The sequence below is a fragment of the Oryctolagus cuniculus genome, chromosome 2 (genome assembly GCF_051225735.1).
Source record: "Oryctolagus cuniculus isolate XC-2025 breed Fujian yellow rabbit chromosome 2, ASM5122573v1, whole genome shotgun sequence".
In the NCBI taxonomy this organism is placed as follows: Eukaryota; Metazoa; Chordata; class Mammalia; order Lagomorpha; family Leporidae; genus Oryctolagus; species Oryctolagus cuniculus.
The window spans coordinates 147288080-147306046 of NC_142868.1; the positions used below are offsets into that span (position 1 = coordinate 147288080).

Below are 17967 nucleotides of genomic sequence, written 5' to 3' on the forward strand. Positions count from 1 at the left end.
CCCCTAATTTCCAGGGAACCTGGACAGACAGGCGAGAGGGGGCTGCGGGCTGCGGGCTGTGCGCCCCGGCCGCCGGCACTGACCCCGGGGCGGTCAGCTCACCGCCGTGGCCTCCGCTCTGCTCCTGCGGAGCCGGCCGCTCGCTTTCCTTTCCCCATTTTTTCCTTCCCCGGGTAACAGCGCAGGAACAGTTGGGCTCTGCCCGTAGGAAACATTTTCTTTCCGCCCTTCTGTGCGTTCGCGGTTGCTCTGGAGTGGGAGGGGGGTGTGTCCCTCCCCGGGACCCGAGTCGGGGACCTCCTGCGGCCCCAGGAACAGCTTCCCAGGGGCCGGGACTCCCGGGACTGCCCGCGCTTTGTCCTTCGGCCCTCGGCCGCTCGGAGAGGTGGACCTCTAGGCGCCTCCCTCGCCCCAGCCCCCGGCGCCCCCCTCTCGGGGCTGGATCGAGCCCTGACTCCGGCTCCGCGTTCTTTATTCCTCGACCTCTCTCTCTGTCTTTCGGCGACCCTGGGGAAGCCTGGGACCCGGTGCTTCCAGTTACATTCAGACTCCGCCGCTTGTTGGGGCGCTTAGATCCCTGATCCCAGGCTCGGCTTTGGGGGCGCCCTCTCGGCCCTCGGGCCCGGGCCTGCGCCGCCTCCCTCATCCCAGCTCCCTCTCTCTAGGTTGCTCTGGCTCCAGGGAGGCCCGGGCGCTGCCCTTCCGGACCCTCAACCCTCTAAACTTGGGCTGGATCACGCCTCGCCGCGCGCTCCCTCTTGTCTCCCCTCGCCCGCTGCGGAGCTCCAACTTGGAGGCTCAGCTCTCAACTTCGGGTGATTTTTCTCTGCTAGCTTCTCCTTCGGCAAAGTTTCCTGAGCGCAGCCGCGGGCTCGGGGCTTTCACTGGGGCCCCGGGCGTCTGCACGCGGGGCGCGAGCGCGGCGGCGGGGAGGGGAAGTGGGTGTGCGCACGGAGGAGGGTGTCCGAGAGCAACTCTACCTGGCTTCCCTCCGCCCGCGCTTCCCCGGCCCCGGGCTGCAGCCTCCTGGTGCACTCCTTTTATTATTTTTTCTTTCTTTCTTTTAAAAATAATCTTTCTTTTGGGATCCGCGTATGGGGGGGAGCAGGGCGCACGTCTTGCTCCCCCCTACTCCTCCCTCCCACCCCCGCCGCCCCTTTCTTCTCTCCCCGCCACGCCACCGCCGCGGCGCTCGCTGTGGCCACTGGTGAGCCAGCGGCCCCAAAGCCCCCTCCCCTCTGCCCGCCCCTCCCCCAGGGGCCGCGTCTGGCGTCTGCAGAGCCCCCCGCCCCGCACCTCCCCCGCCCCGCACTGGCCATTGGCTTGTCCTGGTCTCTTTTTCATGTCCAGCCCCTGATGTGTGTCCATTGGTGTGAGCTTCCCCTTCCCTCCTCCCCTTCTCTCCTGCTCGCCCTGCCCATGTTTTGTGTGTCTCTGTCCATCCAGACTCCTGACGTTCAAGTTCGCAGGGACGTCACGTCCGCACTTGAACTTGCAGCTCAGGGGGGCTTTTGCCATTTTTTTCATCTCTCTCTCTCTCTCCCTCTATCTCTCTTCTCTCTCTCTCTCTCTCTCTCTTTTTTTTTTTTTTGCTTTAAAAAAAAAAAAGCCATGACGGCTCTCCCACAATTCATCTTCCCTGCGCCATCTTTGTATTATTTCTAATTTATTTTGGATGTCAAAAGGCACTGATGAAGATATTTTCTCTGGAGTCTCCTTCTTTCTAACCCGGCTCTCCCGATGTGAACCGAGCCGTCGTCCGCCCGCCGCCGCCGCCGCCGCCGCCGCCGCCGCCGCCCGCCCGCCCCGCAGCTCACCATGTCTCGCCGCAAGCAAGGCAAACCCCAGCACTTAAGCAAACGGGAATTCTCGCGTAAGTAACCCAATAATAGTATTAATAATTATTAATAATCACGAGAGTGCGCAGGACGAGGAGCAAGAGCAAGGGGGAGAGAGGGGTGTGTGCATGCATTTTTAAATTTTTCACGAGAAAAACCTCTGAGAGTCGAGTAAAAGAGATTAAAAGGGGGGGGACCCCTCATCCGATCTCGAAACAGAGCTGTGTGTGCACTTTTGAGGTAGCACATACCTTTTACATTTTATTTAATTTTACAAAAATTGGACTCCTCCTCCTTTCCGCCGCTTTATTTCTTTTCGAAAGGGAATGAAATGATCCCCCCACTCCCCAGTTTTGCAAAAATAATGAACAATGCTAAGGATGCGGACAACTCATATGCAAACCTGGAGGTGGAAGCTGGGGGGGGAAAGGGGGGTTGCTTCCACTCGCCGCAGGAAAATGGAGGGGTCCGAGTGAGTTCAAGTCTCACAAACAATTCCTGGGGAGAGAAGTGCGACTGGCCCTTGCACACCGGCGCGCTCACTGGCGAGTGTGCACGGGGAGCAAAGTAGTCATCCCCACAATAGTGAGAAAGTGGGACTGAGCGAAGGGCCTCCGGAGCTCCAGAGTCTGCCGAGTCGGGAGAGGGGCCGCGGCCGCGGGGAGAACGGGGTGACCGGGAAGCACGGGGGAGGCGGCCGGCGCTGCCGCCTTTTGTTCCGGCCTGAGGTGGGTGTTTGTCCCGCTTGCCTTTTGTGCCGGCTCCTCGAGCTGGCCCTCCTGCGCCGCCGCCGCCGGCGAAGGGCAGGAGCAAGGGCCAGGGGAGGAGGCGGCCAGGGGCACGCGGGAGCTGGAGAGAGCGAGCCCGGGCCACCGCCGCCCGGGTGGCCACTGCCCGCCCCTCCCCGCCGAACCCCAGAGGCAGCGAGGCGGCGTGCAAAATAAACAAACAAAATAAAGAAAAAATAGAAAAAAAAAAAAAAAAGAAACAAGGAAAGAGAATGTAGTTTCTTGCCCCCAAATAGATGCCAGACGCTCAGCCAGTCCTCCTGCAACGCTTTCCTCTTTGACTCCCCCCCAAAAAATCTTGCAATCTCTGATTGAGGGAAAAAAACACCCCCTTCCCCAAACCCTCTCAGTTGCAAACTTAGAGCGCCAGCGGCGCAGAGAGGGAGCGAGGAACTCCCTCCTCTTACTATTTTTTGGAAGATTTTCAAAAAAAGTGGAAGTGGATTTTGATTGGGAAAAATCTCGTGTCTGAATGTTTACAAGCACCGCGTGTGCGGGAGCCTCCTGCCAACAAACAGACAGAGGACCGAGCGCGGCGCGGCAGCCCCGGAGCAGGCGGCCGCGGCGGCCCGGCCTCGCCCGGGCCTTGCCCGACCTCGCCGCGCCCAGCCCAGCCCGGGATCGCCCACCGGGCGCCCGCCGCCCACCCGCGGGGCACAGCAGCAGGCCGCGCTGCGACTCCCGCGCCAGCCTGGCCCGCGGTCTGAGTCCGCCCCAGCACAATGCCCAGGGCTCCATCCCAACCTCGCAGGCTGGGAGATCTGCTGGGTGGAACTCGGCTTTGGAAAGCATTTTTTTTTTTTTAATTTTGCAAAGCAGCTGTAGAAGCACGTTCGCGCCCCCTCCCCTCGGCCCAGGGTACTCTCAGACTCCTCTTGTCCACGGCTCTGGACGGCGAGGAGGTCACCACGTGCTCCCCCCCACCCCCCCCCCGCCAGCTGCCCACAGCTTCAGACTGCGGCCAGGCCAGGTAAGGGTGTGTGGGGGGCACGCAGAGAAGTGTGTATGCATTTTGGGAGCGCTGGTTCCTGACACCCCACGCACCCCACTCCAGTATTCTTGTCCTTTACCCTGGGCCTGGCTCGGTCAGAGGTCCTTGAGAGTCTATATAAGGGGTGGTGGCTGCAGTGGCTGTCCGGACGAGCGCGCCTGGAATGGCGAGCGGTGGGCACTTGGGAAAGTTTGTTCTCCAGGGAGAGAAAGGCGTGAGAGGGCCCGCATCGACCCTCCCCCCCCCATTCATGACTCTTATTCTAGTTTTTGATGCAATTTTTAAGGACCACCTATACTCAATTCTGTATTTCTTTTTTTAAAGGGGGAGGGTGGGCACAGAGGAGCGAATTTTTCACTGGGCCCTGGAACTTGTCACACACTTCCGAAGCTCCCCCGCCCCGGCACATCGCGGGGCCCTCCCTCTCCCCACCCCCGCGCATCCCTCCCTCGCCGCTCTTCCCCGCCCCCCACTCCCCCGGCTGCGCCGGATGCGGAGCAGACGCGGCGCGCGGCGGTGTGAAGTTACAGCCCGGCCAGGTACCGGCGGGAAGGAAGGGCAGTGTTCGCAGGACTCGGGAAAGCCCGGCCCTTCTGGCGAAGGATGCACTGGGGGCTCGAAGGACAGACAGGCGCGCAGTGCGGGCTGCTCGCTCTTGATCCCTTGCTTCTCGGGCCCATCTCGGGACACTCCAGGCTGGGAGGGTTAGCGGCCCCCTTCCTCCCCCACCCCCCAGCCTGCCCCGGGCCCTGGGTGCGGGCACCGGGAGGGCAGAGGTCACTGCTTGCCTCGTTTTCTGGATGCGCAGAGGGGGGCGGGAGCCATCCTGTGCCTCGGGACCCCCCACCCCCACCCCCTGCTTTCGCTACGTGGGCTGAATGAGCCGTTCGGTCGCTAGGAGGCAGAACAAGATCAAGAAAGCTCAGCGAACTTGAACCTGTACCAGAACCCCCCCACCCCACCCCCCGCTCGGCTTTTCTCGGCCAGGGAGGGACCAGCGTTGCGAGGGTGGGGGTGGGGGGGAAGCGAACGGTTAGGCAGAATTCCCTCCCCTCCATCACCCCTTATGTCTTTGTTCTTCATTTTGACTTTTAAAATGCGTCTGGCCAGGGCCGCGGAGAAGCGCGCGGCCGGCACCCCCGCGCTCCAGCCGAGGGGAGCCGTGCGCTCCTGGAGCGGCTCGGGGTGCAGTTGTCGCTGGCTTTCGGGCAGGCGTTTTGGGGAGGGCGGGCGCGCTCTCGGGCGTCCGGGCACGGCCGAAGGCAATGCTGTGGCAAGTTTGCACTTGGTCTCCAGGTTCACTTCCTGCACCACCTCACCCCCGCGCAAAAGCACAGACTTCGGCGGCCGCCGAGGGCTCGCCGAGCGGCTCTCGCTGCGCGGCCACCCCTCCCCTCCCCGCCTCCCGCCGCTTCCTCGGAGTCCGAAATCACAACAATAGTAATAGTTATCATCATAATGATGCGGGCAAGCACCGTCATTAATAATGGATAACCGCAGCCGCCGCGCGCACGCCGGTGCCCGGGATTGCGGGGGAGACTCATTTGCACAGATTCCCTAAAGTAAAAGGGGTAAGCGTGTGGACACAGAATGGGTCTCAGGACCCGCGCCCGGGGTGGACGCGGTGATACCAAGACTGCAAGCCCTCTTAACCAACCGAGTTTCCCACAACCTCACTTCCTTTTTCACCAACTGGCGGGCCCGGCGAGCCGTCCTCCCGCGGCCGGGCTGGATGGGCGTGGAGGCCCCTGGCTGCCCGCCGCCTCCGGGCCCCGGAACCCAAGGCCCCGCGGCCGCTGCAGCACGTGCTCGCAGCCGGCGCAGCCCGAGTCTGCAGCCCGCAAGCCGCTCGCTTTGTGCTGCACGAGTCCCAGCGCCCAACTTCACTTTGGGCACGGCGCACCCCGGCCCGGACCCCTGCCCCGAGCCTGCAGCCCCCTGGCTTCGCTTTTGTCTCCTGGCTCCCCCCTCCCCCCGCTCATTTCAGCCTGCGTTGGCTCCTTTACCGCGCGCTCAGACTATCCAGGGGAAGCACTTGGGAAGCAAACTTGGAGACCCATCTCCGGTACCCTCCCCTCCCCCACCCCTGCAGCTCGCGCTTCCCCTGCTCCTTCCCCACACGTCTTCTAAGGTTTTTTTTTTTTTTTTTTTTAAATAATTCTTTTGCAACTACAGAGAGAGGAAAGGGATCTCAGGCTGCCTCTGGGACGTTGAGACCTTTCAGGCTGTCTTGCTATCTGAACGCAGAAGCATTTTGTTTTCTATTTCTTCCTCCCCTGGTGGAGAGGATTCGCGGCTAATTATTCTGATGATTTGCCCACTCCCTTCCACTTCAATGGAGCCCTCCCCGCTTTGTAGCCGGAGTTTAGGCCGAAGCTCAGAAATGATGGTGGTGTGGGGGCGAGGGCGGCTGGAGTTGAATTGAGGGGAGGGGGTAAAATGGCTGAGGCCAGGAATGTTTTTAGGGGAGGAGGAATTTGCATTAAAATACAGAGAAATTATCAGATGCCCAGAAAGGCAGTGCTGACTGCCACCGAGAAGAGATGTCACTGCACCTCGGCAGGCTGCACCCAGAGAACTGTGTTTTCATATTTCCTTTGTGCCTCACTTCGTCTGATTTTTAATAATGGAGCAGCAGCAGGAGAAACACATTTCGGTATTTCTCAGAACACCACTAGCCAAATGTTTTGCAAGGAGGACGATGTTACACGTATTTCATACATTAGGATATAATTCTTGTTAATTAGCAATAATTTACGTTAAGAGCATAGAAAATGTTGAGGTTACAGGTTTTATATCTGTACATTTGATCATCTTGTTATTTTCAAGAACTTTGCCTCCTATAAAATTAATTAGGTGAAGTGTGGAGGTGTAATCAGTAACCTCTGAATTACCACTTCATTTCCTGGTTGTGAGTGTAAATCACTTCAGTCACTACATCTACAAGACTTTAACCAAGTCTGTTTTGTACAGAATTTCCTTTAACTATTGGAAACCTAGGAAAGCATTTCCTTTTGCTCCTAAGTAATATTCCCACTTTGAGAAATGTGTCAGGCCTTGGGAATAAATGAGAGAGAGAGAGAGATGGAATTTTAACGGTGGAATTTATAAAAATGTTTTTGAAAATGTTCCATGTACTATTAACTTGAATAAAATAAAATATTTTTTCTTGGGTCTTCTTTCGATGCATAAACCTAAGAACTTGTAGTTAATGCTAAACAAAAAAAAATTCCACGTTTGTCAATATGTACTTACAATCCTTAATTCAAATAGTGTAAAATCCTTAATTCAAATAGCAGAGATCTTGGAGAATGACTTCCCTGTTCAGTTTCTCACTTGGGCAAAACGAAAGCAAATGTAGGAGAAACAAATGACATTTAGGTACAATGCAGAAGCACTTTTGTTTGTCTCCATTTATTTGAAAGTATCTTGTGTATTCTGTATTTATCTTTTGGTCAGAATGTTGGGCAAAGAAGCAAGTGCTTACTTTGCTGTCTTTATTAGTAGGAATATAACCTTCATATTCCTGTGGTGACCTTATGTTAAATTAGGAGGAGGACCAGAGGCTAGAAATTATGACATGTCCTATTTGAGCACAGGTGCAGCTAGGCAGGGCTCTCTCAATATTATTTCACCCAGCACATCTGGGAGTTACTCCAGATCTTCCCCCTCAATATGCAGCCTGGGTAGGGTTGAAATAAATTTAACCTGAGTTCACTGGATTTTTGCACTTTATCAAAATCTGTTCCAATATTCTACACTCAAATTAAAATCTATTTTTTGATTCTCTGTGGCTTTAAGTTCATTAAATGTGAAATTGGCAGCTTGCTAAAGAAGGTCAGACTGATTAACTGTTTAAGACTTGTACATTTTCTGCTTCAGTTTTATTAACTGGCAGCATCCTGGAGGTGTTTTGTATTTTGTGATTTTTTTTTTTTTTTGGATGGAGTAAGCAAAAGGTTTATAAGCAAAGCCTTTTCAACTCCCCTTTTCCCTTTGGGAGGTTAAAAAATGATAGAAGCTGTTCAGATAGATGCTGGAGTATTTTGGTGCAAAGTTTTTAAAAAAGCAGAACAGGGAAGAAAGACATGTCTACCTTGTTTTACCATCCGCTGGTGGCTGTGTGCAGAAATAGTCCCATAATGAAGCGTTTTGGAGCTCATTCAGAAAATTAGTCAACTTTGACAACATTAGGCAAAGTATTTCCAATCTAAAGAAAGGATTTCTCAGTCTGGTTCTGAAAGGTGCTATTGGCCTGACCATTTTGATTTTTATGTCCTGGATGCCACCAAGTGCAAACATGTTTAGAATATTTTAGGCATTCCTTTCTTGAGAATGAAAAAATGACTAATTGGCTTATTTTCTTAAGTACTCAGAAGTATCCTATTTAGCTAATGTGTCTGAGAAGAATTGCCAGTGAATTTGGTATTTCTTTGATTTTTGTGGCACTGCTGAGTATGAACTCGGAAAGGGTTTTGCTTGTGTGGATTATGCTGTGTTATGATTATTATTTAGATCCGTTTCACAGGTGAATGCAGAGGTTTTCTTATTACAGTGGTGTAAATGGGGCACATTTGCTGTGTGATGTGGTAGCTTTCTAATTTATGAAGCTGTGTGTGTACAGTTAGGAGTGTCTGCAGTCACACACAAAGCGTGTGTGTTTATTCACATCTCCTTTTATTGTTTGGCACAATAGACAACTTAGTGTATAGGAAAAAAGGAAACAATTTTGGTTTTAATCCATGTTTTCATCAGGTTGCTCTGTAGTTCTTATTTAAGCTTTCTTATTGTCCCCTGCCTTAACTATTTAAGTCACATTCTTTCTGAAGTTACAAATCAGGCATATTTATAATGTGTGTGTGTGTGTGCTTGTGTATCTCTGGAGTTAGGCAGGTCAGTTTTCTAAAAATACTCAACAATTTGCCTCATTGACAAATGCACCTTTTTGTGGACAACCTGCACATCCTTACACACGCTGTGTGCTCACATTTTCTGGGTGTTAACACTGAGAAGCCTAGAACTGCTTTTTACAATATGGTGGGATGGGGTGAGGTGGAGAGTGTGGCTCCCCCTTTTCTCGCCTCGCTGGCATTCTAATAATTGTGCTTTTGTTTCTCCAACCACAGCCGAACCTCTTGAAGCCATTCTTACAGATGATGAACCAGACCACGGCCCGTTGGGAGCTCCGGAAGGGGACCATGACCTCCTCACCTGTGGGCAGTGCCAGATGAACTTCCCATTGGGGGACATTCTTATTTTTATCGAGCACAAACGGAAACAATGCAATGGCAGCCTCTGCTTAGAAAAAGCTGTGGATAAGCCACCTTCCCCTTCACCCATCGAGATGAAAAAAGCATCCAATCCCGTGGAGGTTGGCATCCAGGTCACGCCAGAGGATGACGATTGTTTATCAACGTCATCTAGAGGAATTTGCCCCAAACAGGAACACATAGCAGGTAAATGAGAAGCAAGGAGGAAAGCTGTTTGCATGTTTTCTTTTCATTTTCAGAGGCGTTGAAGCCAAGCAGTAAGGAGTGGTGAAGTGCTTTCTGTATTTCTCCATGGGGCTGTCATGTTAAAATAATCATGCCTATTGCTTACGTCCAGAATAGAGAAGAATAAATATTTCCCATCCCTCGGAGTCAGCTGTAGGTGGAGTAGGTACACACACACACCTGACAGCCCCTCTCTGGCTCTCCTGGGTCTGAATTTCTTCCCTCTCCTGACCTGCTCGTTTGAAAGTGTTGAACCTGACTACACCTAGCCCGGTTTCCAGTGTCCACTTCCAGCCTTGGTGACGTGTCAGAGGCAAAGTGGCCATCCGGGTCAGCAGGGTACCTGTTCCACTTGGAATCCCTGGCCAGGCCTCCCCAGGGGTGCAGTTAGTTCTGCAGGCTTCCCTGGAGTGAGGTGGGCTGATAGGGTGGTCTGGAGGAGGTGGAAGGAGTTAACTGAGCTTCAGGGCTAGCCTTGGATCCATATTGGCTGTCAGCCCGTATGGGGCTGTAATTAAACACAGCCCCGCGGTGGGATGACACTGTGACCTTGACTTTAAGATGCCATTTTCGACTGGCCAGGCCAGAGTAGAGAGGGCAGTTGCTGAAGCGCACAGACATGCTTACTCGAAAAGTTTAAGGGCATGTTGGAAATTTCAAAAGGTTGGTTTGACAGGAACGGCTGCTCCCTGCAGTCTGCCGCCTCAGCTAAATGATAAATGCTTCTCCACGCTCTCTCTTGTCTCTGATGTGGTTTTGACAGATGTATCTTGATTTTGTTTGTGGTTTACACAACCACATGTCACCCTTACAAATGTCCAGTCCAGGCTCCACTGTTGCTGCTTTAGCACTAGGTGCAAGTGTCCTGGAACGATGGGTGCACATCCAGTGCAGCGCTCCTTCCTGGGGTTCCTCAGGGCAGGGAGGGAGCGGGGTGTGTGGGTTCCTTAGTCGCTCAAGGGAACAGGCATTGAAGGCCACCAGAGGGACTTAGGTCCTCCACTCCGAGTGATAAACAGCAGCGCTGGGTGGTGACTCTCCCCACGGCTTCTGATTGAACACACGAGACAGTGAGCACGGATTCTGTGGTGGTGACACCGCTGGGCGAGGCAGTGGGTGCGCTCCTCCCGCGTCTCCCCGAATCCCTGAAGGGTGGGTTGGCTGGGTTTTGGGGAAGGTACTGCCTAGAATCCATTGATTCTTTGGAACTTGTTTCCCCAACTGAGTCTGTTCACAAAGTTGAACCGTAGTAGGTCAGTTGTCCAGAGGGGATTAAATGTCATATTATTTCTCCTCACCCCCTCTGGAATTTGATCATTAAAATCAAATGTGACATTTTCTTCCTTTTTTTTTTTTTTAAACCGCTTTCTGTAATACCCTTCAGATACTTTTCCTTTAGTGAAATGAGAGATCTGCCACCAACAAAGGCGTTTGCCAAGTCTTAGCCTGCGCCCCCACCTTTGGCTTCTGGGCGGGCAGGCGAAGGTTTTTATCTTCCCCAGCTCGGGAGCAGGACATGGCAGTGACCATTTCCATGTGCTGTCTTGTGGCTGGAAGGAAAACGAACAGAAGTGTAAGGCGTGATTAATGAAGCAAGAGCAGGCGGAAGGGGATTTGTCCTCTTGCTAAATCACCAAATATGGAGTAACACTTGCGTGATGTAACATCGTATTTACATATCGGGCTGCTCGTTTAAAAGACAAAACACAGTGTCTGTCAAGCAGGAATTAAAACCACACTTCTTGCTGAGGTCCCAGATAGGTTATTCAGGCTCAGATTAACCAGCTCTGTGCATAGAGGAGGGATCTAAAAGCTGGGGGAAGACCTCATACAAGCAGGGAAATTGCAGCTGGGAATCTACATAGGGAAAGACCTTAGCTCCCTGATGGGCATAAGGGTCCTATTATTATTATTATTTTTTTTTTTTTTAAAGAACGAGGACAAGAGCAGAGCCTAGGGATGCAAAAGCAAAGCAAAAACAAACAACAAATTTTAAATACATTTTATGGGTGAATGCTAGATCAGTTTACTGAGATGAAAAGCTATCTAAGGTGGCTAAGCAACCTGGTGGGTGCATAAGGGCCACGACCCAGGTGAGGCAGACCTTTCATGCACGAATAATTACAAAGTCTTGATTCCTTTCATTGTGTTTAATCACCTGTTCCCACCCTGGAATTGGCTGAACATAAATAGCCTGGTCACATCTCAAAGCGAGATGTCAGTAACTAGAATCACGACTTCTCATAATTCACAGTAATGAATTAAGAGTTTCCTATGGTGAAATTAACATTCTACCGTTGCACGTAAATTATGATGCCGCGGCCCTCAGGTGCGCCTGAAGCGGTTCCGGAAGACGGCGGTTGTAGTCCCAGCCCGCTGCTCCAAAGCACACATCTCCACAATTCCAAGTCTGCTTTCCTTTTTTTTTTATGATGAGGAAGGAAACAATAACAGTCGTCATTCAATAGATATTTGAATTGTGGCAAAAAGAAAGGGGAAGCACTGCTGTGTATCAGGAAAGAGATATATTAAGGAATCTCTAGGAGGATACGTTTGGTGACCACATAAAATGTAGTTATTTAAGTGTGCTGGGTTGGGAAAGGCTTTGTTAAAGTGATGTAAGTTGGGTTTGAGTTCACTGAGTGCTCTGTGCCATTTTACAGGCAGGGAGCAGGAATAAAACAGTGACAGATCCTCCTAAGAGAAACAGAGCTTAGAATTTGGGGCCTTCCAAATAGAAGAAGGTCGAGTTCTTTGCATGAGCAGTAAAATGGTATGCATTGGACTGTGCATAGCACCCCCACCCCCACCCGGAGCTGAGCAGTTTTCAGAGAAGATGGTCCTTACCTGGAAAACGGATGAGTCTGTGTGCCTGCACTTCATCAATGTATGTGTGGTGATTAGACACATAAGACATTGATCAGGTTGCTTCTTCCACCTTATTCAAATGTTCAAAATATGGTGTGATTGTGGCCTGTTGAGAGCACTGAAATAGTGTTAATTTGACTGGAAATTAGCAACTTACATTGTCTGAGCCCAGTGTATCAAGATGTGTGTCAAACACCCACCTTGGATACGAGCAGCCTTTACTGGAAGTCAGAGCATTCAACAAGGGTTGTGTTTTGTTTTCTAGTCTCATATTCGATGTGTGGGGGGGGTGCGGAGAATATTCATGGAAGGTTCCTGCTGTTCCTTTATAGAAAAAGGCAAAAACGTGATCCCACAGTGTCAGATTCAAGGTTTGGGGTACCTGCACATAGGGAGTCTTTAAATCAGGGTTGTGCTATCCTAAAGTGAGTGTGTTGAGAGAATGAGGAAGAATATGACAAGTCCTATAAAACGTAGTCAAGTCTGCTGCTGTGGACACATAACTTTGTTCTCTTTGAAATCATGGACACAGACACTGATATCCAGGTATTGAAATGTTTTTTGTCTAGACAATACAGTGCAAATCCAGATAATGATATGTAAGGCAGATTCCCTAATGACGGGAGCAATGGTAATTCACAATGGAAATCCATGAGCGTGTTACAGGTGAATCAAGGATAACATGCTTATGCTTTTCATAATTTAGAGAGTCAACTTGCCTTTTCCTTTTGTACCCATTCTCATTCTCTCTTAGACTGAACTGGAGGATGTGTTTGTGTACGCTATGCTGTAACTGTCAATGAGACTGTAAATTAGAGTATCCTATTATGACTACCTATTTTTCATTTCTCTTTATCTGTGTGATTCTGAATAAAAACTACTGACCTCTGAAGCGAATTCTCAGTGTAGCAGCTGAAACAAAACAAAACAAAAACCCGTTACCACCAAGAGAAACAATATACTGATGAACATTCTGTTATCTCCAGAGTCCTCAAAGTAGAAAAGTATCATTTCTCTAATAAATACCTGGGATTTTCCTCCAGAGCCTGTGTTTGCCAGGCCACTACCCAAAGACTCATGTGCATGAAACTGGGAGTCCTATATACAAGCTGTATTTGTAAATAAGACAGAGAAAGGTTGTGAACTGGCAGCTTGGATGTTTTGTCAAAGTACAATGTCAGAGAAACTCTTTCTAAGACAAATTGTAAATAGAACTGTCACAGTGATTGCATGATGGGGCCGCAGAAGTGTCCTACAATTGTTGGCATTGTCAGAGGACTTTTGAAAGCTTAATTAAACACCATGGCCCGCATGACTGCTAAATTTACTTCGGAAAACCAAAAAGGAAAAAAAAAAAAAAGAAAAAGAAAAAAAGAGAGAGAGAGAGAGATCTAAAAAATCTAAAATGTAGAAGATCCCAAGGATCCTAAAGTTATCCTTTTGGTGACACAGAAAGAAGGCATTGTGCCGCCTTTTATAAATAATGGTTGTGAGAATAGGTCCACGTGGTATGAAGAGCATCCTGTGTGTGATGTGGAGATTGTGTTAGTTTTTCTGTCTCCTGCTGTTACAGACAGTTAATGTAAAAATGGCCTTTTATTGGAAACACAAATATGTATTCACTTCAAGAACAGGAGGGGGACAGAGTTTCCCTCCCATTCTCTGTGTTTATTCTGTGAAAGCTTAAAAAAACAGAGCTGTAATTTCTGAAATCACTCCATTCCTTGTGGTGTCGGAAGTTGTGCCTTTGACTTTAAGGGACCTGAACCCTGTTTTGCACACCCTTCTGCTGGTGGAGGTGGCACTTCACTGAGGCTGCCCGTGGGCTGCAAAGGCGACTGGGTAGAGACAGGGTCAGGACAGGCAGCCTTCAGCTCAGGGAGGAGGCCAGTGGGATGCATATTAATGGCACAGGCTAGCGTCCTGGAAAATCATTAATTTCACACGGCAGCCTCCACGTCGTTGGGCTGATCTGGGAGGGCTGAATTGGGAGACATTTTTCAGATTTTCAGGATTTCTTAATTGAAAGTGTTTAATAAGGGCAACGGGTGAAGGGTGGCTTCGGCAGTACTCCCCAGTGAGCGAGGAAGAAAGTTTGGCTTTCCTTTGGAGGAGAATATGAAATTTAACCAAAGTAGTAGGCTCAGCTAGGGAGATGCACCGAGATTGCTTGCGTCACTGGGTGTTGGTTTCATCTACTTTGGTTGGTCTGTTCACACCCTTATTGCACAAAGAAATCATTGGACAGAATTTACCCTAAGCCCAGATCTGTTTCTAGCAGAGTAGTAGTGCAAGCTCTATGCAGTAGAAAGCACTTAGCATCAGGCTGGGCCCAGCCTGGCATCTTGCCACTTTTTTAGCATGAGATTTAATCACCAAGGATCTTTAGTACCTGTCTGCTTGTTCAGATTTCATTTGGGTCATGACTATGTCAGCAGTGTTGTTATTTCAAGAATTAAAAAGGGGGGAAAAAAGATTTCTAACTTAGGGCCTGTTTTGACATTATTTCAGACCAAGCAGGTTTTTTATTTTATGTGTCAATTTGGAGGACATTGTGTAAAGTTCATAAAATATGTGCAGACTGTATAATTCAATGGCTGATATCGATATTTGTAGTACAAACAGAAAATTGACCACTGTGTCCCTCCCCCTTCTCCTCTTCTTTCCCAGCCAGATAAATAAGCATCCTTAAACTGCTTCTCCCCTCCCTGCCAGGGGAGAGAGCACTGGCCAGTATCAGCACATTTACCTCTGTAATTTGCCATGTAGTTTTTACAACAATGACCTAATTAATTTGAGCACAAACCATATTATTGCTACTGAAGTCATTTTCTGTCACAAACTTAATTTCCAGGAAATGCAACCTGACGAATAAGAATTCTTTAACTCTCTCAATGTGCTCCTAAAGACCAAAGGCAGATTTAAAATAATAATAATAATAATAATTAAAAATGCTAGCATTATTAAAGCCAGTATGCCTGATGCCAGAGTCCGTTGGAAGCCAGTAAACACGGGGCTGTCTTTCTCATCAGTTCTAGACTGTAACGTATTCCACATTGGGTTTGCTGGAATTTGTGCCCCTGCATTTTACTGGCCAGCTGCACTGCCTATGCATTTTTAAAACATTTCAGCAAAGCCTTTTGCTGTCCTTAGCAGGGTGAGTAACTTGAGGTCTATTTCTGAGCTCATTCGTCATTCTGCAGTGGCACGGAGTTAGGTTGGCAAGGGAAGGATTTGAGGCATGGGGGGTGGTGAGGTCACTTGTGATCCCAGCAGGGAATAGGTGAGCTTCATTTGCCTTTACAATAGGCGCACAGTCCCTGCACCTTGGAGGAGCTCTCCCGTGCCGCTCAGATGGGCGCATGTAAATGCCCTGTCAGATGCAGAGCCCAATAGTCATGCTTCTTCCAGCACCGCTCAGTAATAAAGCTGTACACGGTGAGCTTAATATGCAGCCAGTCTGGGGAATTGTATAAACTTAGATAGCCCAGTGTGAAAGACAGCAGTGGAAAAGTGCTTGCTAGGCCACGCTTCCCATCCTTGTTCTCTTTTGATCAATAGCAGAATGAAAACATCATTCTTTCCTTCTCTTGGAGTAGTCTCCCCAACTCTGCCACCTCCCAATCCACTGGCAGGATTTTTTTTTTGCATGTGCCTGTATGAAGAAATGCGCCATAATTTGTTTCATATGGTTAATTACAGGCGTTTGAATATTTAAAATTTTAAATAGCCACAGTTCCAGCTTTTCCTGTTAAAAGTATGTGATTTGAACAAAGGGATTACAGTGTAAATATTTGTGGTGATTTGCAGCACTCCTCTTTCCCCATTCAACACACACACACACACACACACACTGACATTTGGTTTAAATCCAGTGCTGACTTGAAGGGCCTTGTTGTACCTTCGTTTGTACTTCTATTAATTTTTTTTAAGCAACTCTTCACTGGAACTCCATTAAAATATTTTTCCATTATATTTTTGAGTTCACTGTTGCTAGAGGTTTTAAACAGGATTTTTATAATGTGTTCATTTAACAGAATCAACAGCTGTCAGATCCAGTTGTGGTAAATCCACACAAACGTACAAAGAAAAAAAATACACACGTTTTCTGAAGCAAAACACTTGGAGAAATGAGCTGCTAAGAACTGGCGAGTGAGAAGTTTGCAGACGGGCAGGCAAAGCGTCTCCCGTCTGGGTTCACCCCAGAGACTGAGCCGCGAGGATCTGATGCAATAAGGCCGCTGGCAGGGCCACCTGAGCGGGTGTGCTGCACCTGAGCGGCCTGGGCCCCAGCCCACTCCCTCTTCCCCTCTCCTTTTCTCAGTTCCATCTCCTGAGATAGATAAACGGCCAGGTTCTTGGAGTGCTAAAGGACAAGTTCTATCCACCTACAGGTGAGCTGATCAGGTTGAAACTTCCTGAGAGAGGGCTGAGAAGGAGCCTGGCACGCCCGCTCCCAGATAGGCTTGGCCGGGAGCGACTCAGCACGCAGTAGCTCTCCGCCAGGGAATTCCCACCGGGGCCCTGGAGCAGGGCTGCTGATGAAGGGGATACCTGGGGACCTTTGGTCACTCACAATGAGTTTTTGTTTGTATCCTCGCTGTTGTTAGCGCAGCCGCTGAACAATTACACCTACAATTTGATCTTCGTTTTAGATAGCGGTGGATCCACTGATTAAAAACTCCCATGAAAATAAAGAATGGAATTATTGTGGGACGTGCAGAGGTGCTTTCAGACAGAACACAGGTGCTGCTGTGTACCCCCTGCCCTTGCTGTTTTCTTTTTGAACTTTCTGGAAAACAAGGCAGCCGCCTGCCAGGCATCAGGGCATTTGCATTTCTGTCCATCAGTTGTTCATTTTCTTATATGTAGTGGTGCATTGAGAAAGCTGCAGAAAAACCAGTCACCTCTGTTAATTTGCAGGGAAATAAGATAAAGTGTGGGTTCTTACCTTAGCTGGAGCACAAGGCTCCACGTGCCAAGTCTGATCTTTTATGTTTTAAATGTGGAGTTTCTCTTTGGGCAAAACAAAAACCCCATACAAACAACCAGCCCCAACCCCTGCCCCCCCCCCCCCCCCCGCCAAAAAAAAAAAAAAAAAAAAGGAAGAAACCTGAAGCATTTTCCCGTCACCAGCTCAAGGTATATGAGGATCTCATGACTGAGTTCCTGTTAGGGGCATGTCTACCATGTGCTGCCCATGCCAACTCCCCCACTGCAAATCCTCTGAGTTCATAGTTAAAACAATGCATTAACCCATGTTAAATTTTAAATCTCCTGAGTTTCTCTCCCCTACTTCATCCCACCCTGAGATTTTTTTTTTAATTATTCCTTTACATTTAAAAGTGAACACTGGCTACTGAAGAACGATTGAAAGGCTGAAAAAATTTTAATAATACATCGTAACCTTCTCATGTTATGTTTTTGTTATGTTAAGGGGAAAAAATCAATAAGGAAAAATTTAATTCTGATAAAGATACTCTTGGATCTTTGAAAACAACTGCTGTCCTTTTAACTAAAACATTTGAGCAGCTTCAAAGACCATGTATTTCTTCTGATCTTGGAGCTGTGTGACTGGTAGCAAGAAAGAAAAAAATTCTTATTCTCCATACAAGTGGATTGCTTAACAAGTCAGCACAGACACGTACTTGTTTGTACAATAGAGATAAAAATTCCTGTATAAAAATAAGTCAGCTGTTGACAGCAGGCATTGTTGTTGGACCTGTCTTTTGTGCTAGTCCCAGCTCCCGGGCCTCCTCCCCTCCTATCTGCTTGGGGCAGCCTGCTGCCTGCAGACTCCTGACCAGAAGTTAATTGCTGGATATTAAATCTATAGGTATTGCATTTAAAGAGGAGCGTCCCAAGCCTTCGCGCACTCTGCTTTCTGCCGTGCCAGCAGGGGGGTGCCAGGCAGCTGCTCTAATGGGGAGAGCGACTTGAAGGCAGTTAGGGGGAAATTTGGCCTTCAGGTCCCATTTGCTCTGCAG

General features: G+C 49.3%; 1 protein-coding gene and 1 pseudogene across 13 annotated transcripts in view; one reads left to right on the forward strand and one right to left on the reverse strand.

The window, feature by feature from the left end:
* The first annotated feature begins 346 nt into the window (after nt 1-346).
* The window catches only part of BCL11A (BCL11 transcription factor A), a 99921-nt gene continuing 82300 nt past the window's right edge, over nt 347-17967 (forward strand). For 2 of the 13 annotated variants that reach the window (XM_051838533.3, XM_089326398.1), the window contains exons 1-2: nt 4024-4156; nt 8744-9073. In XM_051838533.3, the coding sequence (XP_051694493.1) occupies nt 4108-4156; nt 8744-9073 (379 nt within the window). In that variant the 5' untranslated portion in view covers nt 4024-4107. Of the gene's footprint in view, nt 1874-4023; nt 4157-4949; nt 5189-8743; nt 9074-17967 lie in introns of those variants that run through there. The other 11 variants (XM_051838543.3, XM_051838546.3, XM_051838552.3 and 8 more) reach the window with 11 other exon arrangements.
* Nucleotides 1966-3590, reverse strand: LOC149128094 (uncharacterized; annotated as a pseudogene).